At 35.8% G+C, this 26604-nt stretch overlaps 3 protein-coding genes across 6 annotated transcripts; 1 reads left to right on the forward strand and 2 right to left on the reverse strand.

The window, feature by feature from the left end:
• Window positions 1-7665: 7665 nt before the first annotated feature.
• On the reverse strand, window positions 7666-13174 carry LOC129243705 (guanine nucleotide-binding protein subunit gamma-1). Of its 4 annotated transcripts, none has more exons than XM_054880917.1 (2): window positions 13088-13174; window positions 7666-9857 (listed from the first exon to the last, which is right to left on the reverse strand). In XM_054880917.1, exon 2 carries the CDS (start codon window positions 9835-9837, stop codon window positions 9625-9627), a length of 213 nt encoding a protein of 70 aa, XP_054736892.1. In that variant the 5' UTR covers window positions 9838-9857; window positions 13088-13174; the 3' UTR covers window positions 7666-9624. The 4 variants fall into 4 exon arrangements, with proteins under 4 accessions (XP_054736892.1, XP_054736889.1, XP_054736890.1 ...); XM_054880914.1 differs by having other exon boundaries at window positions 13006-13138; XM_054880915.1 differs by having other exon boundaries at window positions 7666-10135; window positions 13006-13127.
• Window positions 13175-15949: 2775 nt separating this feature from the next.
• LOC129245897 (GPI mannosyltransferase 4) lies at window positions 15950-18366 on the forward strand. Its single transcript, XM_054884333.1, has 2 exons — window positions 15950-16228; window positions 16283-18366. Exons 1-2 carry the CDS (start codon window positions 16060-16062, stop codon window positions 18160-18162), a joined length of 2049 nt encoding a protein of 682 aa, XP_054740308.1. The 5' UTR covers window positions 15950-16059; the 3' UTR covers window positions 18163-18366.
• Window positions 18367-22645: 4279 nt separating this feature from the next.
• On the reverse strand, window positions 22646-25293 carry LOC129244600 (serendipity locus protein alpha). The gene is made up of 8 exons (XM_054882320.1): window positions 25073-25293; window positions 24837-25022; window positions 24554-24778; window positions 24348-24467; window positions 23963-24293; window positions 23098-23895; window positions 22919-23020; window positions 22646-22859 (listed from the first exon to the last, which is right to left on the reverse strand). The coding sequence occupies exons 1-8, from the start codon at window positions 25175-25177 to the stop codon at window positions 22795-22797; spliced, it is 1932 nt and encodes a 643-aa protein (XP_054738295.1). The 5' UTR covers window positions 25178-25293; the 3' UTR covers window positions 22646-22794.
• Between the last annotated feature and the right edge of the window lie 1311 nt (window positions 25294-26604).

Below are 26604 nucleotides of genomic sequence, written 5' to 3' on the forward strand. Positions count from 1 at the left end.
GGAACTTTATCGCAATCTTTTCTAAGTATCCGCGATACTTCTGGTGTATACTTTATTAAATTTTCGTGAATGAATTCCGTGATGCTATTTATTGATTTTTTTTTCTGTCGATACTCACGACACTTTTCTGTATTATTTTTCGGCATAATTGCGGTAAATATTTAAAAATGAAAATATTTACGAATATAAAAATACACACGCGGTTGCTATTATGAGCGTCCCCAGCAAAACCTGCGTGACCGAAACTCTAACACAATTACATTTTTTTGAATGTTACAAACACATATGCACGCAGGTTTTGCTGGGGCGTGACCGAAACTCTAACACAATTACACATATGCACTCGTATTTGTTCGAAAATCGACTTTTTTTTTGGTTCTCCGTCACCTTTGGAAAATGTGTAAACAGTAAGCAAACTTTATTCATATATTTTCCCTCATTTTTGCATCAGTAAAATTAAACAAACGCCGTAGCCGAATGGGTTGGTGCGTGACTACTATTCAGAATTCACAGAGAGAACGTCAGTTCGAATCTCGGTGAAAACACCAAAATTAAGGAAAACTATTTTTCTAATAGCGCTCACCCCTCAGCAGGGGTATTTCTGCCATGAAAAAAAGCTCCTCATAAACATATCATAAAATAAAATAAAATAACTGTATAAAAAATTTTTTTTTCTTGTAATTCGAACCAAGAATTTTGGATCGGAAGCTCACATTGTTAGCCGCTCGGCTATCGTGCCATGCTGTCGGCGCTGGCTAAAAGTTATTTAGTTCGTCGCTACGTTTATATGTAATATTCGTAGCCAAGAGTGTCGCTTTTTTCGTTTCACTTTTTCTCAAATCCCTCCCAACGATTCTAAAGAAGTTTTCACTTCAAAAACATAGCCATTTAGGTGATTTTTTCATGTAAAGGCCAAAAATGGTGATATTTTGAAATTGGGGGACATCAGAATTCGTTTTAGAGGTATGGTTCCTTCGGCAAAGTTTCTTATTTTGATCCCTAGAATACGATTTTCATAGAGCAATGAGCGATTTTTAAATCGACCCGCCCTACTGTACATGCAATGCTGTGCCTAGGAATGTGCGCTGTGCCTATGAATGCGCGCTGGATTTCTTGAGAAATTTTACCGTATGTTTTGCTGTGGCGAGGCACATATGTACATACACACAACATATATACATATATCCGCATATATACATACATATATAAATTCACAAATTTAAATTTGCTTATGCCATCCTTCTGTGTGCCTGGTAATGAAGCATTTTCTATACATACATATATATACGTATATCTTTTTTCTTCTTCTTTTTGGTGTCGCTTTTTCGTTTCATCGAGTCTCAAATCACTCCCAACGATTCTAAAGAAGTTTTCACTTCAAAACGCCAAGTATTAAGTTGAAACAATATTTGAAATGCAGTGTAATCCACTTCAAAAATATTCGGGTGATATGTTCCAGACACATATCCTCGTGGTGCCTAAAGATATTTATCTACAAACTGCAATGCTCGGTTTCATGTGACAGTGAAAAAAGTGTAATGGATCCTTCCTGAACTAATTTTTTGACGCAAAGCAGCTTTGCAAGTTGTTGCATTAACGTGCACTTTCATGGACCTTGCAATGCCTCAAGGATATTACATAGCTTTATTAGCGCATATATTTTTTTAACTAATAAATTTTGGGTTTCCCTTATACTTACCAGATATTTTTACTTTACAATAATTACCGGTTTCCTTAATATTATAGCAGTTTAATTTTCAAAGCGAGTTCCGCTATTGAAAGTGATAGCATAATTAATAATCGATAGTCGTCTGAATCGATTACTCTCGTTGAGTGCATTTATTTTCGTTTTAAAGTTCACTCAAACAGTTAATGTAGAATAATTTGCAATATTTGCTCAATACAAACCATTGCGATATAATATGGTGCCTGCTATACATTCAATATTTATTGGGATCACGACTCCTATTAATTTCAAAATATTTAGGTATGAATATCGATCCATCAATATTTCACCCAGCATAGACGAGGTAAATTCGCCGTCGGGAGCGCTCAAACATATACGGCAACGTACGATAATAGTTGGCACTTCGAGTGATTCAAGAGAGACCGACGATAAATTCTGCAGTGTGCGAGGGCTCTATGAGGGGTTCCTTTTCAATGTAGAGTTGTATCTGATTTCACAACACTGTATCGCATTTTGATCAAACAGTTTGTCTATAGGCCTCTTCTGTTCGCCAAGCGTTTGCGTGTGGCGAATAGATGAAGCAACTGGTAAAGGGATTTTTTAAAAAGAGATGTTATTTTGATAAATGATCGGATGGTGATTTCATTATAAAGGGGAAGGTATGCCGTTAATAGTGGAAAATAACATCAGGCGAATAACCACCACGACCACGCTTACAGGACAATATCCTTTTCCATAACCGAATTGCAAAATGGCTGCCTTATGTCCTCGATAGCCTCACGAATTCCATCTTTGAGGTCTTGAATCGACCCTGGGCTGTTGGCGTAGACCTTCTCTTTCACGTGGCCCCAAAGAAAAAAGTCACAAGGGGTTAAATCACAAGATCTCGGTGGTCGATTGTGATCACCTCTTCGAGAGATAACACGGTCCGGAAACTTTTCCCCTATAAGATCAATGGTTTCGTTGCTTGTGTGGCACATAGCGCCGTCTTGTTGAAAATAAAGGTTGACCAGAGCAATACCATCCAATTCCGGCCATAAAAAATCGTTAATCAGCTCTCGATAGCACAACCAATTCCAAAATAACACCTGTTATTGGAAACCCCTTTATAAATAAACATATCTTGGCAGCGCTACCTAAAAGTACATTTGTTTGTAAAATAGTGATTTATACCAGTTTTATGAGGTATAACCATACTCGTTGTCCGCGAATCTTCCTTGATAACTTTGTTGTTGCCTTCACATGCCAATTTCAAGTGAGCCGAGAAAAAGTTGTTTCTAATAGCGGTCGCCCCTTGGCAGGCAATGGCAAATCTCCGAGTGTATTTCGGTCATGAAAGAGCTCCTCATAAAAAAATATCTGCCGTTCGGAGTCGGCTTAAAACTGTAGATCCCTCCATTTTGTGGAACAACATCAAGACGCACACCACAAATAGGAGGAGTAGCTCGGTCAAATACCCAAAAAAGGTGTACGCGACAATTATATATACATATATATTGTAGGGATGATAGAGTACAAGGTTGCACCTTCCGAATTCACTGTGTCGTCAGGCTCCATGAATAAACAAACAAAAGGAAGAGGAATTACTTGTTTGTGAAGAGGAAGAGTAGGCGAAAGCAATAGAAACTACCACTCATAAGATGTTGCTGCCGACTTTTAAAGCAATAGGCCGACCGGTTCTAAACTATGCTGCGCCTGTCTGGTCGCCTGGAACCAGTGATTCGCAGCGGACGAAGCTTCAGACCTGCCAAAACACTATTTTAAGGACCGTGACAGGATGTCTTCTGATGTCACCTATACAACATCTACATAATGAGGCCCAAATGCTGCCTGTTAAGGAGCATAACAAATTGCTCAGTAAGCAGTTTCTGCTAGGTTGTTACCGCAAGCCTCACCCATGCAGACACCTGCTCGAGCCTGAGCCACCTCCCAGACACATCAGGAGGCATTTCCTCAACAACGCGGACGAGATCTCAGACAAAAAAAAAACAGAGAGTTACTCGATCGAACAGTGTACAGACATGCCATAAACGACATTCATCGGGAGACTCTCACCACCTTCTTAAGCTCCCGACACCCGAATGCCGTTATCGGAGTCCAACCACCACCAATCGCAGACGAAGAGCTCCAACTTCCCCGAGAGTCTCGCATAACCTTGGCACAATTACTTTCTGGATACTGTAGCTGGTTAAACTCCTACTTATCCAGAATCGACCCCGACATACTAAACGTAAGTATGTCCAGCATGTAAAGGTACCCCGCACGACACTAACCACCTTTTCATATGCCTTATTAAACCCACTCATCTCACACTCCTCTCCCTCTGGACTTAACCCGTCGAAACAGGTAGTTTCCTGGGCCTACCGTTAGATGAGCTAGACGAAGACGACCGGTGATTACGCTACACTGACAGGGCAAAGGTACTGGTAAAACAATAACAACAACCACACATAAGAAATTATACAAACACACATACATTCGCGCCACGGTGTCATCCATTTGTGCTTTCACAATTTAACATGCGGCACTTCGTTTTCATAAGTTTGTTTAGTTTAAATAACACAAATCAAGCCAAGCCAAGCCATTCACTGATTTTTTTACAAACATGTAATTTCTCCTCTTTTTATTTGTTTTGGAAAGTGGGCTGACGTCAGACTTCTCAAAATCGCGAAAAATAAAGTAACTGTTTGTGAAAGACCCCACCTTCAGTATTCGATTCACCATGAATAGTAAGAATTATGCAATTCGCCTTGTGTAATTTGCTTTAATTGGGCATTAATTACAATTATTTTGCTCTCTTTCTCGAGAACTTAACTAATAAATTATTTAAATTTTTTCAGAGCGACAAAGAAAAACAAATGTCAAAATTAACTAACTTTTATACTTATTACCTTAAAGGCCTCTCTGCCTTTTATTTAACACTTCTTTATAGTTTTTCCCCATAAAAAACTCTTCGCCCTACCATAAAAAATAAGAAATTCCTTTTTTATGGGTTCCTCTATGTAACACATCTAAATTTTATTTGAATCCAAGCAAACTATTATTCATTGTTGTTTGTAGTGAATGTGGTGTTGTTCTTGTTGCTATTGGAACTTCATTTAGTTATGTTACGAATTCCATCATGTTCAACGGTTCAATATTAAGCAATTACAAGAAAGTGTTTGTTTTTGGTTTAATTTGTTGTTCGAATAAATATTGCGTTAATAATTTTTATATGTTTGATTTTGCTTTTCCGGGAAAAAACAATTCGAAGAAAAAATGTAATTGTACTCTTTTTAAGAAGAAGCTGAAATTTAAATTATTTAAACATACATTCAATTGTATGTATACATGCATAAGTTTCATATATATGTGTAGAATTATGTCGCATATTATTTATATTATTATTTTTGTTTGTGTAGTGCGAAAGAATGTGCTCTACATTTAATTTAATTTTAAATAAATTTGTTAGTAGTAGTTATATTTTTGGTGGTATTTTTATCTTTTAAAGTATTTAATTTTTTGTATGCCATTTTTCAGCTATTACAAATTGTTTGTTTTCATTTTTGTTTCGTTCATTCATTTTAAGTTTTCAAACAAGTGATACTAGAAAGAATTATCACTTTTGTATTTTATGTAACGCATAAATGGGTTTTTCACCCCACAATATATTTTTTATATATCCTTTGGTCATCTTATAAATATTTGTAAGTTAAAATAAAATATTTTTTTAATATTTATAGTTTTATACGCATCAATTCATATTGTAAGTATTTTGATAAAGTTTTAACTCTAAGATATATAATATATATTTTGAATTTTCTTTTAAAACGAACGACATTAATGACGTTTAAAGGGATTTCCTTGTATTGTTCTGATCCATGGCAACAAATGTCACTGCAGTTTGACAGATGCCACCAAAGCCGATACTTTCGATAATGCTTGCCTCCTTTGACAATAACTTTACTATGTATTTTCTGAGTACGAGCTATAACTTTTTTTACTTGCCTTTTCATTCATTTTGTATGATTTAAAAAACTCACCATAACAGTTTTTACCGTTCAATTAGAACAAATAGTTCCAAGCGAATAACCAAAGACACACGGTATTTTTGTAGGTTTACAACTATAGAAAATAAAATTAAAATATCTACCTATAATAGTAATTTTTGTCACATTTTGCATGACTTCATGTAAAAAAAAATTTTGACACATTTTCCACAACTTTTTTGTTGAGTAGAAGACTTTTCCAGTATAAATCGCAAAAAAAATATGTGTATTAATATTAGTCATTTCGTTGCTTTCGAAAAATTGTTCATCTAATCATATACAAACTCACCCCATTGTTATCGATTGACAAATATCGATCGTGTCATTAATTTCGCAAGGGACATATCTAAGTAATGGAAACTGTTAAGCTAAATACACACCAGGCAACCGTTGCAGCAACACGGCCATGTTGAAGCAACCGTTGCCTCGTGTGTAGCTGTGTTGCCAATTGATTTTCGTGTTGCTGCAACCGTTGCCTAAAATATCAAATAAATTTGATTTTTGGGATAGGTTGCTGCAATCGTTGCTTCGTGTGTATCATTTTTTACTGCTTTTACTCGTTCAGTTCGTTGAAAACAAGCGAAGAAGAAGGTTCGTGCGGAGTAAAATAAAGTGAAAAAGGAAAAAATGGCAATTGAAAATAATAAAATTATGTTAATTTTATTAACGAATATAAAAATTTGAGAGAGCTGTGTGATATAAGTAGTGAAAAATATAAAAATAAAAATTTTAGAAAAAAAAGCATTCGAACAATTAAAAAATTAATACAATAAAATTGATAAAAATTTCAAGTCCGCAAAAGCGTTTCCTGTTGCAAGATACCGCAAAGTTATTGCCAGTCTAATTTCTGCTGATATTGCCTCTCTCATTACGGTATCTTGTTTTGTTATTTTGGCCTTTACGAAGTCCAACAATTTTCTAAACAGGGCTTCGTCCATCCTCATGTAATTTTTATAGTCCGCTGGCTCATTTTCCTTCAGTTCTTTCAGCAGGCTCTCGTTCGAAAATTCGATTTTTTTAAAAGCCAATTTTTGGACCAAATTTTCTTTCTCTTCTTTTGTTGCATCTCTTCTTCCTCATTTTCGTACAAAAGTTCGTCAATTATAATAAGAAAAGTAATTTTACGTATTTCGTCGATCATTTAAAAAACGTAAAATTATCTTCCGCTTCTACCTTTCCTGCACCACAATTATACACAATACTGAGATTGAAGCAACGGTCGCAACGTGTTTCTTAAACAAAGGCAACACGTTGCTTCAGGGGTTGCCTCGTGTGTATCTAGCTTTAAAGATAGTTTGGCTGAAATTAATCGCCAATTTGAGGTTACGTATCGGCAGAGTTTCCAGCTGCGCGGCAAAATTTTATTTTTTGATTATAAGCATTTTATATGGAAGAAATATTTGCATGGTTGGCAACAAAATAAGGGAGTCACTAAACACATACACAAACGATTATATTTACAACACATAATGTTATAAAAATATATATATATCAATTTTTCGTTTTGTTTTTTGTTAACTTAATGTTTCATTGCCTAAAAAATATCACAATTGCGCGTATTCTCCTCCTACTTAACTATGCGATGACATGAAAATAAAAAGCCTAAGGATGGTATTCTTGGAGGGATACGATTTTCGCAACACCAGTTAACCGTTACATATATGTTGAATAACTATACGTGTTTAAATGGAAGAAGTATAAATTAGAAACAAAGCCTTACCGGAAATCCTTACAAATCTAAGACAAGAAAGGGCAAGGAAATTTATTTATGCGAATTTTAGCTTAAATTTTTAACCCATATTATCAATTATACACTTATGGAATTTGGTGTTGAATATCTTTAAGCGCATCTTTATTATTAATATATTCTATATAAAGCCTCAACTAAAATCTGTACCTTCAACAGGTCTATAACAGACACATCAATGCTCGCATGACAAACTTATTTAAAAAAAAAAATCGATTACTGCAAAAGACTACCCCTGCTGTTTAATATATTTATTTCCACTTGTTATATTTCACCTTGCGCGAATTAGGCACAGCACTGTCAATTCTTCAATTTACTCGCCATCCCACTATACACTGCCATCCATTCTAAAACGGTTTCAGCTCATGCTACTTCATACGGCCACAAGTATACATCGGAAATCCGCTTCAAAAGCGCCCTAACTACGTTTTGCCGTTCGCATTATGCACTAATATTCGTTTTTCGTGTAATATTTATTATTGTATATAATGTTTAATTAATTTGTTTAATAAAATGCTTTGATATTTGTTTTTATAATATACTTAACAATAGATAAGTTTGAATAAAGCATCCGCTAACGGTTAAGCTTGTTAAACATTTTGCTAATAATGCAATAATATATACGCTGGAATACTATTTATTTGTTGTTTAAATATCATAACTGTATTTATTATTGCAATGCTTTTCCGATTACTTTCTTCATTTAGTTTGCGTGCATAATACGGATTTATATGTATGTAGCTACATAGGTGTGCTAATATTCTGTTTAGCTCGCCTTTTGTCGTAAATTATTTATTTGCTTGGATATTCGCTTTTTGGTTGAGTTGTTTTTTAATCGATAACTAATCGCTATATATCGATAATAAATTGCTTTAATTTATAGTACGCAACTACAAAGAGCGCAACTACAATTTTTAACTTGAACTAAAAAAATTTGTTCATATTTGTATTTCCCACTTTGTCTAACTTTCGTATATTTATATACTATTTGTTGCTAAGTGCCTCCGTGATTTTAAGTTTTGCTTATCTTCTTTTAGTTAAAGTTGTAATAAAATATTTCTTTTGTTCACCCAACTTCTTCGTTTCGAGTATCGGTCATCTCACTCATCGTAATCCTCACGCGCTTAAACTACCGTTCACACTATATGTGCGTGTATGTGAGCGCACCCTGACTAACCGTCTTTTAATTCCTTTTGGAGGGTTTACTAAAGTATTTTCTTGATCATCAATTACAACAATTATTAATTTTTGGAGTTGAAATAAATATTTTAAATTTGTTTTGTTGGTAGTGGTTTTGCCAATAAGGAGGTTTTCTTTATTTGGAATAATTTCGTTCAAAAAAGTATAAGTATTATTTATGCAGTATTTTATAAATTATGTGATTTACATAGCTATGTATTATATATGTATATAAAGTGTAATTGTGTTTTTGTTTTTAGTTTTTGTAAATATGCACGAATGGCATTTTTTCGCCACAAGTCTGTCTTCTTGTGTAGATGTGTTTAATACAGGAAAGTAGTGAGTCACTTTGGCGTAATACGGTTTTTGGAAATCTATGAGTTCGTTACATGGTTTTATTATAACTTATTATGGTGGTTTTGTTAAGTGGTGGTCTTTAATTCGCTAGTCTATAGGTTTTTTTTACTGCCACACTTGGTTCGAACGCATCATCATATTCAGTTTTTGTTTCCAAATAGTAGGTAAATATATATGTCTGTATATAATATGTACGGATGTGTTGTATATAATTCATCATCAAATGCTAACGTGCATATCATATCTGAGAGTGTATAAGTAGATATATATGTATGTATTTATTTGCTTTAACTATTTCGTTTGCATTTTAATATGTGCACTTAATTGTCCCACAGTACTTGAGATATTGTTCAAATTCAAATCGTACGCGTTCGTTACCCCATCGTTCACCATTTCGCAAAATCCCTGCTCACAATCGCAGTTAGTTTGGTATCTTTTTTTGTCTGCTAGCCGGATTTCCACTGCATACACATCCATACACACTTACGAAACTGTAACCATTAAACTGCCAAAAGAAAACTCCAAACTCGCCAAATTTCCTCTGCTTTTGCACACTACTCGCACCTCAATATTGGCAACGACGACTGGCTTTTTAGGTGTGCATGTTAGTTGTTGTTGTAAACAGTTTAAAGTACGGTGCAGGAGGACTTCTCACGGAAAGGATTAACCTTTTGGCTGGAGAAACCAGTCAATAGGTAATCCTCCTGCTCGTGCTCTGTGATGTATTTGATCATCTGAGCACAGGACTCGGAGACGGGTTGACGAACGATGGCCGCCTCGCGGCGCAACTGATCGACGACAATACGTTGTTGTTGCAGTGAGGATGACATTACGTCCATAACGGCTGTCTCGGATAGGCCTATGGTTGAAAATTTGCACAATAGATGCCGTTGGTAAAGAAATTGCAATTTTTTCTAGGTTGCTAGGTGGGTATACGAGTAAGTATTGCAAATTTTAAACGTTAACGTTTTGCAAGTGCATAAAGGGCTTGTTGAATGTGTGAAGGTGTTGTTGAATGGTGATATAGATGGTAATGGTTGTGTTGGTGGCAATATGGAGGACTAACTAAAATTTAATTTTATTATTTTAAGTTTTAGATTTGGATGTGGAGAGTTGTTAATTTTTCTTGAAAAGCTGCTGCAAATATGTTCAAAAGAAAGAAAAAATGCAAAATACATTTGTAGATACGCAATGACGAAATATTTTTTTTTTTTCATATTTGTTTAATTTTTTAGAGTTTTTTAGTAGTAACATTTAATGCACAATTCAGACAGCTTTACATAGAAAGAGGCGGGAATATTACGAGAAGCAAATTGTTTTAGACGGAAGGTACAGACACACTTGCAAAACAGTTGTCAGTATACACAGATAAAAACATTTTTAAGTAACGGGTGATCAATTAAGAGGAGTTTTTTTCATTTGCGTTTTTTTTACAGATCGCGCGCGAGTTGTGGCAAACTGTCATCGTGGATTTGTTGAACAGCGTTTGGCATTTCATCATGGAAAGACTCACACCGCAACAACGTCTACAAATTGTTCAACTGTATTATGAAAATCAGCGTTCTGTGACAAATGTTTTTCGGGCGCTTAGACCGCATTATGGTCAACATAATCGGCCTGCCTTAAACACTATTCGACATACCATCAACAAATTTGAATCCGAATATTCATTGGTGGATAATTCTCGACCGAATAGACCACGTCCAGCAAGAAGCATTGAGAATATAGCGGCAGTAGCAGAGAGTGTACGTGAAAACCGCGATGAATCGATTCGGCACCGTTCTCAGCAACTTGAACTGTCGTATGGAACAACTTTGTCAATTTTACGGAAGGATCTTCATTTAAAAGCATACAAAATACAGCTCGTACAAGAACTAAAGCCAAATGACCTTCCTGCACCTTCCTGGGCTCTTGAAAAGATTGAAGAAGATCCGCTGTTTTCGAGCAAAATTTTGTTCAGCGATGAGGCGCATTTCTGGCTCAATGGTTACGTCAATAAGCAAAATTGCCGTATTTGGGATGAAGAGCAACCAGAACAGGTTCAAGAGCTACCTTTACACCTAGAGAAAACAACGGTCTGGTGTGGTTTATGGGCTGGTGGAATCATCGGTCCATATTTTTTCAAAAATGATAATGGCCGCAACGTAACTGTGAATGGTGCTCGCTACCGTACCATGATATCGGACTTTTTGCTACCTGAAATTGAATCTAATGATCTCTACGACATTTGGTTTCAACAAGACGGAGCCACTTGCCATACAGCTCGTGAAACAATGACTTTATTGAGAAGTCATTTCGGAGAGCAGCTGATTTCACGTTTAGGACCTGTGAGTTGGCCACCAAGATCTTGTGATATCACACCTTTGGACTATTTTCTTTGGGGATTCGTGAAGTCCAAGGTCTATGCTGATAAACCAGCTACGATTGAAGCTCTGGAAGCCAACATTACGCGTGTTATTCACGACATACCAGTCGAAATCCTCGAACGAGTGATTGAAAATTGGACCTTCAGAATGGACCACCTTAAGCGTAGTTGCGGCCAACATTTGAATGAAGTCATATTCAAAAAGTAAATGTCAAAGAATGTCCTTTCAAATGATAAATAAAGGTTTTAAAAATTTTTTTTTTTTTTAACTATTGAAAAAAGCACCTCATGATTGATCACCCTTTACATATGAAGGAATCATATTAATTCAAAGGAAGTATACGAGAGAAATATTTGTCTATGTATGTATGTCACTGTTAGTAAGTAAAACATTTTTAAATTACATTCGCACTAATAGTGATTTGCCGGAATTTTAACAGATTTTTTTGTATGCGTGCGTACATACACATGTACATATGTATGTTTTAGGTAATCGTGTTGGAGGGGCAGCCGTGGTACGATATACCTGTATGATCTTACTCTCACTGCGGCGGCATTTGGTATTTTTTTTAACTTTTTTGTGAACGCTGAATAACCAAATGTGCAAAAAGAATCTATTAAAAATCCAGCTTTATCACTCTTAATCATGCAATTTTAAACCAAAAATTAATAATTGTGTTCGCGTGTATGTTGCCAGGTTTAATGTTGTACATAAGTTCGAGTTTTGCTCAGCCTAAGTTTTATTTACAATGAATGCAATATGAATAATTTTTTTTTCATACAAATTTAGTCGTTCAAATGTATACATAAGTTAGTGTTCATACTTTTAAGTTAGTATATCTAGACAATCAGTACTTTAAAATGAGCGCATAAGCTTTTTAAACAAAGAAATTGTTTGAATGGAATTTTAATTTCGTTTCTTCAAGCATGTTATGGTAACCACAGCGAGAACTTATTTCCATACATGGTGCACTGTTTGAATTTCACTTTTAGTTAGGCGCGCAACTATCACTAGCATGCGGCAGCAGGATTCACTGCACCCGGTATAAGAAAATCAGATTATCTTCTGCCGGAAATGCCAACGAAATTAAATATAATGTACAATTATACAAGTCATGCATATAAAATATGCAAATACATAGAACGTTTAAGAAAGAGCACTTAATTAATATATAAAATTAATTAGTTATATTATTTTTGTTAACATCTTTGAAAATTAAGAACTTAGTAATGTTGCAATCATAGACCATTGCCACCAGTAAAAAAACATGCTGTTTACTCTCCTTTGATTAAATCGATTAATCATTAATTTTTAAGCATGTTACCCTTAGAAAGGGGGCGTAGCATCCATGACGGTAGAGGTCAATAGCAAGGATAAGAAAATCACCAATTCCATAATGAATTCCAAATTAGCGTGCCTATTTATTGCAAAAAAAAGGCGTTTATTACAATTTTTAATACAAATGGACATCTAATGATTTTTTCTTGTGCTACCATTGCCGAACTATGTATTCCAAAATTTTCGCTGTTCGCAAATACAAAAATCATGCGCTCATTTTTTTATACACTATTTCACAACACGGTAAATGCTAGAAGCTATACAGAAACAGTTAAAATATATTAATATAGGTTAGTAGTTTACCAGCGCCTTTGTGGAAAATAATATGACTTCCTTCTTTTTAATGAATGATATCAACGTGAATAAAAATTGAAACGATACACACCCTAGAAACTTTTGCCTTTGACAGCAATTTTCATTAATTTCAGCCTTTTTATGTATTTGGCATTTTGTTTTGCTCGCAGAAAAGGAAAACAGCTAAGCAATTTAATAGAATGCCCATTATAGTCTGAAATATGAATGTTAGAAAGAAATAGCTAATACATACGTTTGCAATGACAATTTTGAGCCAGAATAGCCAACTGTTTTAAAATGTTTCCAATTTGATTTTTCGAGACAAATTTTAGTCAAAATTAATTTATTGATGTCCATGCAAAGTAATTTTATTTCAATATTAGATAAATATGATGGAGCCCGAATTAAAGTTATGAAAGCTTTAAAACTCAGTTGGCCTTGACTCAGCATAACTTATCATAATTTGATATAATTTTAGACATTGGTAAAAATTATTCATTTCAAAAACGCTAAAAAAACACTTTTTTCATGAATTTATTGTAGCGAAACGGTTCAAGTCAGTTTATTAAAAGTTGTTGCATATTATAAAGTAACATTTCAAGGATATTTGATAAAATTTTCATGTAAAAATATTGCAAAATGAGCGAATGAGAGCACATTTACGTAGACGTCTTTTCAAAAATACATTTTGCAGTAGTCAGCATATCTCAGCGTAGAATCATCTGAAATCAAAAAAATCGAAAAATTTAGTTAAAGTATGAGTTAAACTTCCTCCCAACGTTTATTTTGACGATTTATTTTCATTTTCAGCCATTTGGTAGTCGTTTGAAGTAAAAAGTGATTTTTGACGAAAAAATGCCGCCATTTTGTAGGTGTAAAACCACCTTAATATAAAAAAAAAATGGCGAAAAAAAAAACGTTGGGAGGAGGCTTTTTATATGTAAAATATGTGTGCAAAATTTCAAAAGGATCGGTTCAGTAGTTTTCAAATGCCAATGACTACGCACTTAAAAAAAAAAGGTTCGAGAAAACCGCGTTTAAAGTTTGTAACGGACTACGCGCGCAACTGCTGCGTCTCGGCAGATGTTTGAGGCGGCTCGGCTTTATGCTCAATAACTTAAAAAGTTTTGCTCGGATTGACTTAAAATTTTAACACGATATTTTTGAAATGTTTTACTACAATAACATGCAAAAAAAAAAAATCGATTTTTATCCCTTACCCGCCCCTTAAACGCGTTTGAAGAAATATTCTTCAGTTTCTTCAGCGAATTCTCCTTAATGGCCTCTATCGACTCAAAGCGGCGTCCGCGGCGTAGCAATTTAAGTTTTGGGAAAAGGCAAAAGTCACAGGGGGCCAAATCCGGTGAATACGGTAGTTGTTCGATGATATTTGTCGAGTTTTGGGTAAAAAAAGTGTGCACAATATGAGCCTTGTGAAACGGAGTGTTATCATGGTGCAAAGTCCATTAGTTTTCTTTCCACAAATTGGGCCGCTTCCGACGCACATTCTCTCTCAAACGTTGCACAACTTGCTAATACTATTCTTTATTTACCGTAGAACCATTTGGAACGAATTCCGAGTGCACAACACCATGATAATCAAAGAAAACGAGTAGCATGACTTGCATCATATGGATATCCCCGTTCAGCCGCCTGTTGACTGGTTTGCATGTCAAACTCATATACCCACGACTCATCATTTGCTATGATGCGCTGGATAAACGGTGGGTCCGAACTCAATTGCTCAAGCATGTCTTCAGCCACCTTCTTCCGATGAATTTGAAGAAATTCAACTCTCTTGGAACGAGTCGATCAGCCGCGCGTTTCATGGCCAATTGAACCTGTAAAATGTTGCGAATTGATTCAGGAGATACGCTAAGGTCACGAGCTACCTCCCTCAAACTTAAATGATGATTTTCCAACACCATTTCGTTGACTTTGTCGATGGTTGGTTGTGTATCACCTATATTTTTCGCAATATACATACTCCGGTCCCTGCATTCGTAGCTACACCATCTCTTGATGGCGAATTTATTTATTTTTCTCTAATTGTACTTACTTCGTTCTTCACAATTTGCTTTGTAGCTAATTACCAGCTTGTAAATAAGAAGAATTTAAGTTGCCGATGCTCACAACTTTAATAGAAGTTGTAATTCTGGGTCTAAGTCCCTTAAATTGGGTTATTAAATTTTAACTAACCCTTAGCACAGCTCGATAAAACAGGTTTTCCAAAAATACTAAGTTACGTTTAGTTACGCAAATTAAGTCTGGACTCACTTTTCTGAACTTTTGCGTGCATTCTACAAATTACACGTTTTACTTAAATTACATTTATAATACGTTCACATATAAGTAGATGATCTACTTTTTTGCGCTTAACTCAAAATCCGTAATTAATCTAAGATAATAACGATACTTTTGACATACAACCCTGTGTTTTTTGAGTTATCGATTATATTATTACGAATGTAAGGAGAAACATCAAAATAAAAACTAAATGAAATGTATGCCGGCAAAGAAAACAGGGCTGTAAACATAATTCTAATAAATTTTTTTGTTAAATATTATTAATTATGGATTCATTTTATAGAAAAAAGCGTGTGTCGACAAACGTTTTGTCCTCTTATTACTTATTATAACATGTAATATAGAATACCCCATGCGAATGCAGCTATAATTTTTTGCAACCTCAGTAAACGTCGCATACGGATTTCCTCTAACTGTTTATTATAAATAATTTCTATGAAGAAAAACCTCTCAAAGCAGTATTGACAGCTGATTATCAATTTTGCAGGTAATCTACCATATGTGAACGGGCAGATTAATTTGGTGGATTTATAGGTGATTAACGTGATTGTGAACGTATTATAATAATGTAATTCTACACCATCCAAAACTTTTTTCTCTTTTAAAATTGTGAATGGTTCATAAACATTAAATTTTAGAGGGTGGTTTGCTCAGCTGTTTTAACACCCTCTTGTTACTATCGTATTCCAAAACAAATGGCACCAGCTTTCATGGGCATATTCATGCAAATAGCAAAATCTATTTTAATTAAAGGGAATGAAATTGACACGTTATATTAATCAATTGTGGCAGCGCCACCGAGACACCGATGAAAATTGGTATATGTACTTGTTTTTTGTGGTACTTCGCGTTGTGTTTGTCTTCATTCCGCAGCAGGGCTATATACATCCCGATGAGTTTTTTCAATCAGTGGAAGTGATGACTGGTGAGTTATAAAACATTTCACCCACTTTTTGGCTAACATCTACATATTTATTAGGCGATCATTTTCGGCTGGAGCATGTACGCACCTGGGAGTTCAACAACACAATGCCGGTGCGCAGCATAGCACTGCAATTTTTTCTACTACGTGTTCCATGGAGTTTCTTAGAATTTGTTGCTATGTACATGCGCCACTATTTGGGCATAGAACTATTGCAAAGCTATACTTATTTGGTATTTCCGCGCCTCATAATGTGTGCATTATCCTTTATCAACGATTGGGGCATGTATCGTATATGTCGTTTGTACAGCCTTCACTATGAAATTCGACTTTTAGCCCTCAGCAGCTCTTGGGTAATGTTAGTTTTTGGTACACGCACATTTTCCAATACGATTGAATTGGCTTTATGTTCCTTGCTGCTCACACTTGTCGCCGAATGTATGATCAAAACGAATACTATTGTCTATAAAAAAGAAATACTGGAAGACCGTTATGATAAGGCGAAATCTATAAGCGAACGCGTCAAGATGTGGCGCTTATGCAAAGCTTTGCCAGCGCATAACTACACTCATACTCTGCTTGTGGCCAGCATTTGCGTAGCAGGTGTTTTTAACAGACCAACATTTCTGTTCTATGGAGCGCCAGCGGTATTCTATTGGATGTTGCGCGGTATGGGCACGAAAACCATTACGTTCCGGGACTTCAATCTACGTATGTTACTGTTCTGTATGAGCGCCTTACCAGCGTTCATCCTTTTCATAGTTTGCGATTCTTTTTATTACAAATACCTAACTGTTGGGGAGCTACAAATGTTGCAGTTGAGCATTAATAACTTTGTCAGCACACCTTGGAATTTCATTAAGTATAATTTGGATTCGAAAAATACTGCCCAGCATGGTTTACATCCGAAATACATACACGTTTTGGTCAACATACCGATGCTTTACAATGTGCTTGGTGTAGTGGCGCTTGTATCTTTCGCGCATCTATTAATTCGTTTCTTTCGCGCCGAATATCAAGGTTTACCGCGCGCGCAAAGTATTATCAGCTTAATGTCCAGCGCTATATTTGTGCCACTCTTCTTTTTATCGCTTATCAATCACCAGGAGGCACGCTTTCTTCTACCGCTGCTTTTTCCAATTGTTCTACTGCATGCACCTAAACTGTATCATGGGCTTTGTCCAACCTACCCTTTCAAAAAAGAACATCCTTTGCTACGTAAAATCTATCATACAGTTCTATCTACACAAGTGTCGACCAAACCGTTGATGAAAACCTGGTACATGTGCAACATTGGACTTACCATCTTCTTTGGATTCATCCACCAAGCAGGCGTATTTCCACTAACGCAACATTTCGAGGGCGTAATGCAAACGAAGTCGCCCGCTCAGCATATACATCTCATTACTTCGCACGTTTACAGCGTGCCGCTGACTTTTGTAAATGTGCCCAACTCACAAGTGTTGCATATGATGCGCGAAACTGGACAACGCTATCGGCGTCACAAAGATTTCTACATATACGAATATGGAGGCCTCAATATGCCACAGCTTCTGGACAAAGTCAAGCTCATATTTACACAATGCGAAATGAAGTATACCACAAAGCAGCAGAAATATCGTTTATATTTGGCATTGCCCACCGCTTTGAGTGATCATATGGCTGCGGAATTGAAGCTGGTTGGCGCAAATACGTATATGCGTCCGCAATTAGTGCGCGTTTTCTACCCGCATTTGTCGACAGAAGCGCTGCCACGTTCGAGCGCGTGGCATAGTCCTTCGGCGTCTTTACATTCCAAATTAAGCTATGACTATGTCAGTGACCTGCTTCTATCATTTGTGCGCGAGTTCGGCTTGGCGCTCTATGAGATACAACCGCAACACAAAATTCAGACAGAGAAGTTGCATACTCGGAAGGTGTCGAGGCGTAGTGCATAGGTGCTCCGGGTACTACACTAACATTAGAATACATAATTTTAACTACGCTTTTTATTTATGAACACAATGCTTCTCATTCTAGTCATAGGTTACCTTCGTATGTAAATATGAATGTAGTGCGTTTTGGACTTGGCATTCCACTTTTGATAAGTGTTTCTAAAGTATTTTTTCTTAAGCAATAAAATACACTTTATGCTAAAACTATTTGTGATTAAAAGGGTTAATTTTGCCTCCGACGGAGCTGAATAAGTTGGTGCGTGACTACTGTTCGGGAGTGCGTAGGCTCGAATCTACGTGCATGAACATCAAATAAGAGGTTTGTTCATGTAAAAATTATCCTGTAACTTAATTCCCAAGAATACTATGAATAAGTTCGTGCGGTTTTTTTCGAAATTTGAAACTTTATTGACGTAAAATGGTTACAAATTTAATATTCAAAGTATTGTCCATCGCTTACTACTACTTTTTCCCATCTTTCTGGCAATTCATGGATTCCCTTTGTGAAAAATTCGGTCGGTTTTGCCGCAATCCACGAATCGATCCATTTTTTGACTTCATCGTAATTACGGAAGTGCTGGTCAGCCAGGCCATGTTGCATCGATCGGAAGAGATAGTAATCGGATGGCGCAAGGTCTGGACTATACGGCGGGACATCCCATTTGAGCGTTTCTAAGTATGTTTTGACCACTTGTGCAACATGTGGCCGAGCATTGTCATGTTGCAAAATAACTTTGTCGTGTCTATCGGCGTATTGCGGCCGTTTTTCTCGCAGTGCTCGGCTCAAACGCATCAATTGTCGTCGGTAGACATCCCCCGTAATCGTTTCATTCGGTTTCAGTAGCTCATAATACACAACACCCAGCTGGTCCCACCAGATACACAGCATAACCTTCAGGCCATGAATATTCTGCGCCGACGTCGATGTTGAAGCATGGCCAGGGTATCCATACGTTGCCCGACGTTTTGGATTGTCGTAATGGACCCACTTTTCACCGCCAGTCACAATTCGATGCAAAAACCCCTTTCTTTTGTGCCGTTGAAGCAGTTGTTCGCATGCCATAAAACGGCGTTCAACGTCTCTTGGCTTCAATTCATACGGCACCCAATGGCCTACCTTTCGGATCATTCCCATGGCTTTTAAACGTTTGGAAATGGTTGATTGATCAACTCCCAAAGTTTTTGCAACCTCTTCTTGCGTTTGAGCCGGATCTTGATCGAGCAATTCCTCCAATTCGGTATCCATGAACTTTGGCGGCGCACCCTCGCGTTCTTCGTCTTCCAAGCCAAAATCACCACTTTTAAAGCGTGCAAACCACTTCTGGCACGTTCGCTCAGCTAGAGCATGCTCACCATAAACTTCCACCAAGATACGATGACTTTCGGCTGCTTTTTTCTTCATATTAAAATAATGAAGAAGAATTCCCCGCAAAAACACATTATTTGGCACGAAATTCGACATTTTCAAGTGTGGTAAAAATATTGTTGTTTACGCTTCAAATAAAAAACTTATACTGACGTTTGTGCCTTACGACAGTAGCTCTCCAATGAATGTTTGGAAATGTGGATCGATGGAATAATAATCAAGTTACGCCATCTGTTGTAAAACCGCACGAACTTATTCATAGTCCTATAATATACAGTTAAAATGTTCAAAAAATCGAAAAAAAAAATTTTTTTTCTTAATGGTCGTATGTATTTTTAAGAATACACAAAAAAAATTTATAGTTACACGCAAATTTAAAAAGGCGTTTCAGAGTGCTTGAATGTACAAGGCCGGAGCGGAAGCGCGTTTTTCTCAAAATGGTGTTTTAAAAGTCTGTGACCAAAATCGAAAACGGCTGAACCGATTAGTCTCAAATTTTAACACGAGCTTCTTAAATATATTTTTTGGTAATTAATCGAAGATTTTTTCTCACCCATATATAAATATTTTTTTTTATAAAAAATCGATTTTTGTTTTGTCAAAAAAATTTATTTTGCTTATTCCTTCGATTAATTACTAGATTTAACATTACTTCAACGAAATTTGTTTAGTTTTTTAAATTCAGAGGATTCAGTTCAGAGATATAGGGGTCGCCGCAAAACGTCTTTTTTGAGAGGAGCTCCCGAACATCAGCTGTAGCTCCTTTCCAAATAAATGTTTTTACTTATACTTAGTCTTAAAATACAGTTAAAAGATAACATAATATGTGTACAAATTTTTAGATAAATAAATTTAAGGGTTTTCTCAGAAAAATTCTGGAAAATCCCCTTTCGTTCGGCCTTCTAACTGTGTATAACCCCTTAAAAAAAGTACATGAAGGCAAAACAAGTAACAACTTGCAAGTTTTACAAACAGCTGATTAAATTGCTGGCAGGACAAATCGCAAAAATTAAAAAAAAATTTCAGTTGAGCTACTTCGTATTAAAATAAAAAATTAAGCAAATAAAATGCAAAATAACGAGCTTTGGCATAACATGAATTTGTTTGGTCGGCAATAATTTGATCCATTTCATCATCGCTGTCAGATGAAGAACATCCATTAGCAATTGCAATTAGCAAGTGTTAACCCTTAACGGCCGAGAGATTTTTTTGTAATACTCGCCCATGAGACGACGGAAAATTAGGTAAAACGTCTTTGAGGATGAAAACTTGAAACTGAACATTTAAACTGATTTATTTAGATATGAATTCAATATATTTACTTGATTTATAATTTTATATGATCAACGAACCAGGGATGTACAAAGTTGCACTATTTGTTAAAGAAAACTGCAGCGATGGTAAATAAATGAAATGAAAACTGAATTCTTTTTATGCCCCCATATTGGGGCCTTTCGTTTTCTATGGCATAAGTACTATGTTACCGTAGCGGGACCTTTTGGCCGTTAAGGGTTAATTCGTGCTTATTTTTCCTTTGCAGTCAGCTGTTTTTCTCACTTGCGAATACTTACAAGTAAAAATTTTCCAGTCAAAACTTGTAGCTTCCCCTCAAAATTAAATGTCATTTTGTTCTCTCACTTGCCCCTACTTTGCAAGTGTTTTTTGGGTACATGAAAACCAAATCGTGATAATTTCTAACAATAGTTACAAACTACATATTTGCTTCATGAACAGATCTAATAGAAATATTTTTTTCTAAGAGCGGTCGCCCCTCGGCAGGCAACGACAAAGCTCCGAGTGTATTTCTGCTATGAAAAAGCTACTCATGAAAACCATTTGCCGTTCGGAGTCGGCTTAAAACTGTAGGTCCCTCCATTTGTGGAACAACATCAGGACGCATATCACAAATACGAGTAGGAGTTTGGCCCTATTAGTGTACGCGTCAATTATTTATTTATTTTTTTTTTTGCTGATTAGTGTAAAAAACTTTTTGAAGTAAAACTTCTTAGGCGTCGATGGACGAGCGAGAATGGAGAGTAAAATTTCAAAGTTCCTACTGCTTGGGGCGTTTTTTGGTCCTAATTTTTTGGTGCCTACTTTTTTGGCGTTTATTTCCGTTTCCTGGCTAGTGCTTGTGCATATATAGTACTATCCACTATAAAGTACTATCCACTCCGGCGTCGGATTTATTGGTATTGCCTTGCGGTAATTTGTACCGTTGCTACGGTCCTGGAGTAGTGTGCATTGTTGCCACGGCTTGTGTCCGGCGCTTACCTACACCGGCCGACCCTTCTCCGTTTTTTGTAAATTTTGTCTATTTGTATTCTCTGCAAACGTTGTGAATTTATTTATATATATTTTTTTCTCTCTCTCTCTCTCTCTCATTCTCTCTCGGGTCTCTCCCTCTTTCTTTGTCTGCCTGGAAAGTTTCAATTCTGTTATGTGTACTACGCTACATGCGCTTTTTTCTAACTGTAAAAACTTCAGATAAAGAGTCTTCAATTGGGTTCTACAAATGATGCTGACTGTATATCGCTCAATAAATTTCATATTTAGAAACAATGTCCGATTAATTGAAGACTGTCCGTATTGGGTTCCTATTTCCTAACAGTGTGAGTGCATATTTTTTTTTCCTAACAACACTATGTCCTGGTGAGTTGACTGTGCGCTGGTGAGTTCTGTTCGCTACATCCGTGGGTATACTAAACTGGAACACCGAAATTATATTTTATCAAGCACTCACAGCATAGCTGTATTCCACGTACTACTAGTCCTGTCTAGTGAAACCCACGTACTACTACAATAACAACAAAAACACTGTCACAAACAAGTTATATTTAATTTCTTTAATTATGTGAATATCGGATAAGAAATTCAATAAATCAAATTTTATGAAACGATGCATACGAATATACAATATTTGCACTTATTACTAATGCAAGTCTTTTAACTTTCGTACAAATCAATGATTGTTTAAAAAATAGTAAATGGCAAAGAAAATAGATCACAATATAAGAGATATTGCTGTTTAAAGTATTTACGAAAAAAAAAAATACTTTTCAATAATAGTTTCAAAATAATACTTTTAAAAAATAATTTAAATCATTTAAACGACAAGCAGCAAAAATTGAGTACAAAATTACTGAATAATGAAAATTTCCCACTATTTGTATAAATTAGAGTTGGATAGACGTACAGTAGATTGCATGCTTGCTAATAATCAGAATATTATACATTAACAATCTCGAATTAATTAATCCCAGTTGCGTTTAGCAATTATTCCCTGCTGCACCTGAGTCATTCGCAGATACTTGCTTCAACTGATCAATAATTTCTGTGGTGACAAAAAATGCTAATTTAATAAACACCGCATGAAATTTCTTCATTACTTACCGGAGATTTGTAAACTAGCCGAATTATGCAAATAAAAATCGCACGCTTTCTGTGTTTCCGCAGATTTTTGACGCTTAAACATCACTGTGCGCAAACTCTCATCTGCAAGCAAATTAATAAATAAATATTTATTTAAACACATTTTTTTGTAAGAAAGATTTTAGTAAACTTTTACTCACTTCGACGCACACTACTGCCTCTGTGCCTCTGTTTCAGCGCCTGTTGCCAATCACTGCCAGACACTGTATTCAACCTTCGATTTCCCTCACCTTCATTCAGTAGTTTTGAGTAATTGCCACGCATTGAGTCGCTTACAGCACGTCTACGCGGGGTGCATATTTCGGATTCATTGCGATACAATATGCTACAAACACTTGGCTCTATGGTCTCGAGTATAAGCTGCGGCTCATTTAAATCGATTGCTTGCGTTTCGGTCACAGTTAGCTTATTAAGGTTTTCCTCCGATTTCTTTCTTGCTTGATTTGATGTCTTCTCGAGCGCATCTACGAACTTGCGCATGATAGCACGCAAAATCTTGAAACGTTTCAATATGCGTCTAGTGTCCACTTGATCGGCGCATACCAAAATTGCGCGGCATTCGTGCAACATCATAGTGAATTTTTGAAAGTATTCTAGCCGTTTACAATTTGTTTGTTGAAGTTCTATTTTGTTTGTGGGATACTGAAAATATTGCAGTAGAAATTCACCCATTTGCACCATATCTTCTAGTTTAGGTTTGTTGAATTGTTTCTCTGTTTGAGCAATGCAAGCGTTAAGCATTTCGTAAAAGCTTCTGGTGATTGGCTGTGCATCTATAATTTCATAAATAACAGATTTCAATTTGGTCATTTCTTCGTAAAAGTGCTGCTCTAAGATTTCAGAATGCATATCGGCACCATTGCTAGCTTGCAATGATGGTATAATGCATGCGTCGAGTGCCTCTAAGGAGGCCATACAACTACGCACCAATGTCTTTACTGAAATGTGAAGATGATAAAATTACATATTGAAATATTAAATGTTGATATAACAAAAGTACATTACATTTGGGTGTAGGCGATTCATTGGCAGCAAAGAGACCTATTTGCGCCAATCGATCCAAGTTTACATCAAAATCCGCTATAAACTCATCTAGCTCAACATCATCACTACCACATTGTCGCATCTTCGCGCGTAGTTTATCTAACGAAAACTTTTCTAAATCCGCGAAGCAAATAAAAATTAAACGCAAAATTGTTTCATCAACGTACTGGTGCAATTGGTTCAACGAATCTCCCAGTGCGATAGCCTTCAGCCTACGATTACATTGGTTGGATCGTGCTTGTTGTAAATTTACACAACATTCCTGCTGAAATGTAGTACTGTCACGTAGTGCCTGAAAAAGCGTCGTGAATGTTTTAAAAGCTACGAAAAGAATGGAAAACTTTACCTTTTGGCACAATGCACTCAGCGCTGTTTTATCCTCGAAAAACGCCACGTTAGCCAAAGCAAGTGTATGAGCGACCATCGAGCGTACCACACGATGTATTTCATTGCTGGAATCAAGTGCCTAAAAAATTCACAAACACAATAGTAATGCATTATTTTGCAGATTTAGTTTGCTTTTTATGTATTTTAATTTAGTCTTTCACTTACATATTTAAGTTCGTCCAGTGAGTGCGGATCGAACTCAGGATCATCTTGGTATGTACTGAACGAACTCACTTGATCCATTGCCATTTCTAATAAGGCTATAAAACCATAGCCCGACAACGCTTGTTCGGATGTTTTATAAATGGCAGCTACTCTCAAATTACTTACGGCGATTTCCAATCTATCCAAGCACCATATAATCCGATCTATGAAGTGCTTACGGGAAGACTGTGTGGCATGAAGATGTCATTAATGTACAACAAAATTTTGATAACTTCATACGTACCAGAATTGGTTTGCAAGCTGTTTCCTCTGCACGTATAACGCGTTCCAAATATTTTGTGCACAAGCAGACTTGTGTCAGACACAGAAAAGTAGTGTCAACATTTTCATTTCCTTCCAGTTCGTCAACTTCGTCCGTGATATACTTGTGCAGACGGTTGGCGAATTCGTAAAAATCACCACAAAAATTCTAAAAACCACTATAACTGTATTAAATAAACCAATTTGAGTTCTTCTTACATTTAACCAATCAATGCGGTAATTCGTGTCCCTACATCCTAGAGCTATTACTTTACGGCATCTTGAAAGTTGGGATTTAAGCACCTGCACTCCACTCGTTGCCATTTTGCTTGTTTCACAGATCAGATGTAAAAAACCAAATTTTGTTTCCGAAACTAAATTTTTGCACAACGTTCTGTTTAAATTTTTAAACTGAGTTCATTCTTCTTCTTTTTAAAACGAAGCTTCACAAACCAACAATCGTTGTAAAGGACTGTTCACATAGGCGTTTTATTGATGACAAGTTGTATGCGAAAAAAACTGCTTATTTTGTTTACAAAATGCGAATTTTAGTTTAACAGGAAATTGGTAACATTCGAATGCTCGTAGCATTCAAAAAGCTTTATAATATTAATTCAATTACATATTACATTAATACAAATCGTAAACAACTACAATTTCACATTCATACTTTAGCATGTAAACATACTTTAGTTTGTACGAAAAAAAAACAACCAAACAAAAAAAATTTTACTTTCCTGCCACAGCATCTTCCGCATAAAAACGCAAAAAAAAACTGCATTTTGAGTCTTTATATTAATTTGTGCTTTCATAATTTAAGGAGTCCCGGTGGTCTTTTAAAAATAAACGATTTTTTTTGATATTTCGAAAGTATAGGTTTTTAAGAATATACTGTAAAATTTTTGGAAGGATATTCCCAGTATTTTCGATTCTACAGCCGTTTTAGCAGGTAGAGTGAGATTCGTCACGGGGCCACTCTCAAAAATATAAACTCAATTATCTCGCCCATACTATAATCATATTATTATTTCAATTATTTCGTATTTTTTTGATTAAAAAGATAAAAAATTCGATTTTTAGGGTGTCAAATTCAAAACCGCGCCATTTTGTCATTTTTTTATTTTAGTACGGGACATAGCTACATTCATACTGATTAATCTTTTTTTTTGGGTTTCGGGTGTCAGATAAATAGAGGAGTTAAAATGGACAACATAAGTCCAATCTTTCGGATGGGTCAACTTCAGCGCCAGTTTTAAAATTATTAAAATTTGAAAAAAAAATTTTTTTGTATGTAAAATAAATTAAACAAAAAGCCTAAAAAGTAAAAATATTCCTGAAAATACCCTAAATTTTCGAGCTCTAGACCAATGGGACCCCTCAACACACGGCACTTCGTTCTCATATGTTTGATTTGTTTAAATCTTCCAAATCACAAAACTACAAAGCTATTCACTGAATTTTCACAAACACATTATTTTTGCTACTTTTGTTTGTTCTGTTCGTTTTTTTTTTCTTTTGCGAACTTAGCTGACATCAGATAGTTAAGCAGAAAATAGTTAACCAGAAAATTTGTGTTGTTTATTTCCATCAATTTCCTCCTTAGAACGTTTTAAGTAAAATAATAGCTCGGCATGAATGTTTGAAAAGTTTCTATGTAATAAATGTCGCTACATCGGTAAGTATATGTCCTAACTCTAATATTATGCATTATATCAGTGATGTACACAGTTTGTGTTCGATTCAAAATGCAC

This window comes from Anastrepha obliqua, chromosome 4 (assembly GCF_027943255.1).
Source record: "Anastrepha obliqua isolate idAnaObli1 chromosome 4, idAnaObli1_1.0, whole genome shotgun sequence".
NCBI classification, from domain to species: domain Eukaryota; kingdom Metazoa; phylum Arthropoda; class Insecta; order Diptera; family Tephritidae; genus Anastrepha; species Anastrepha obliqua.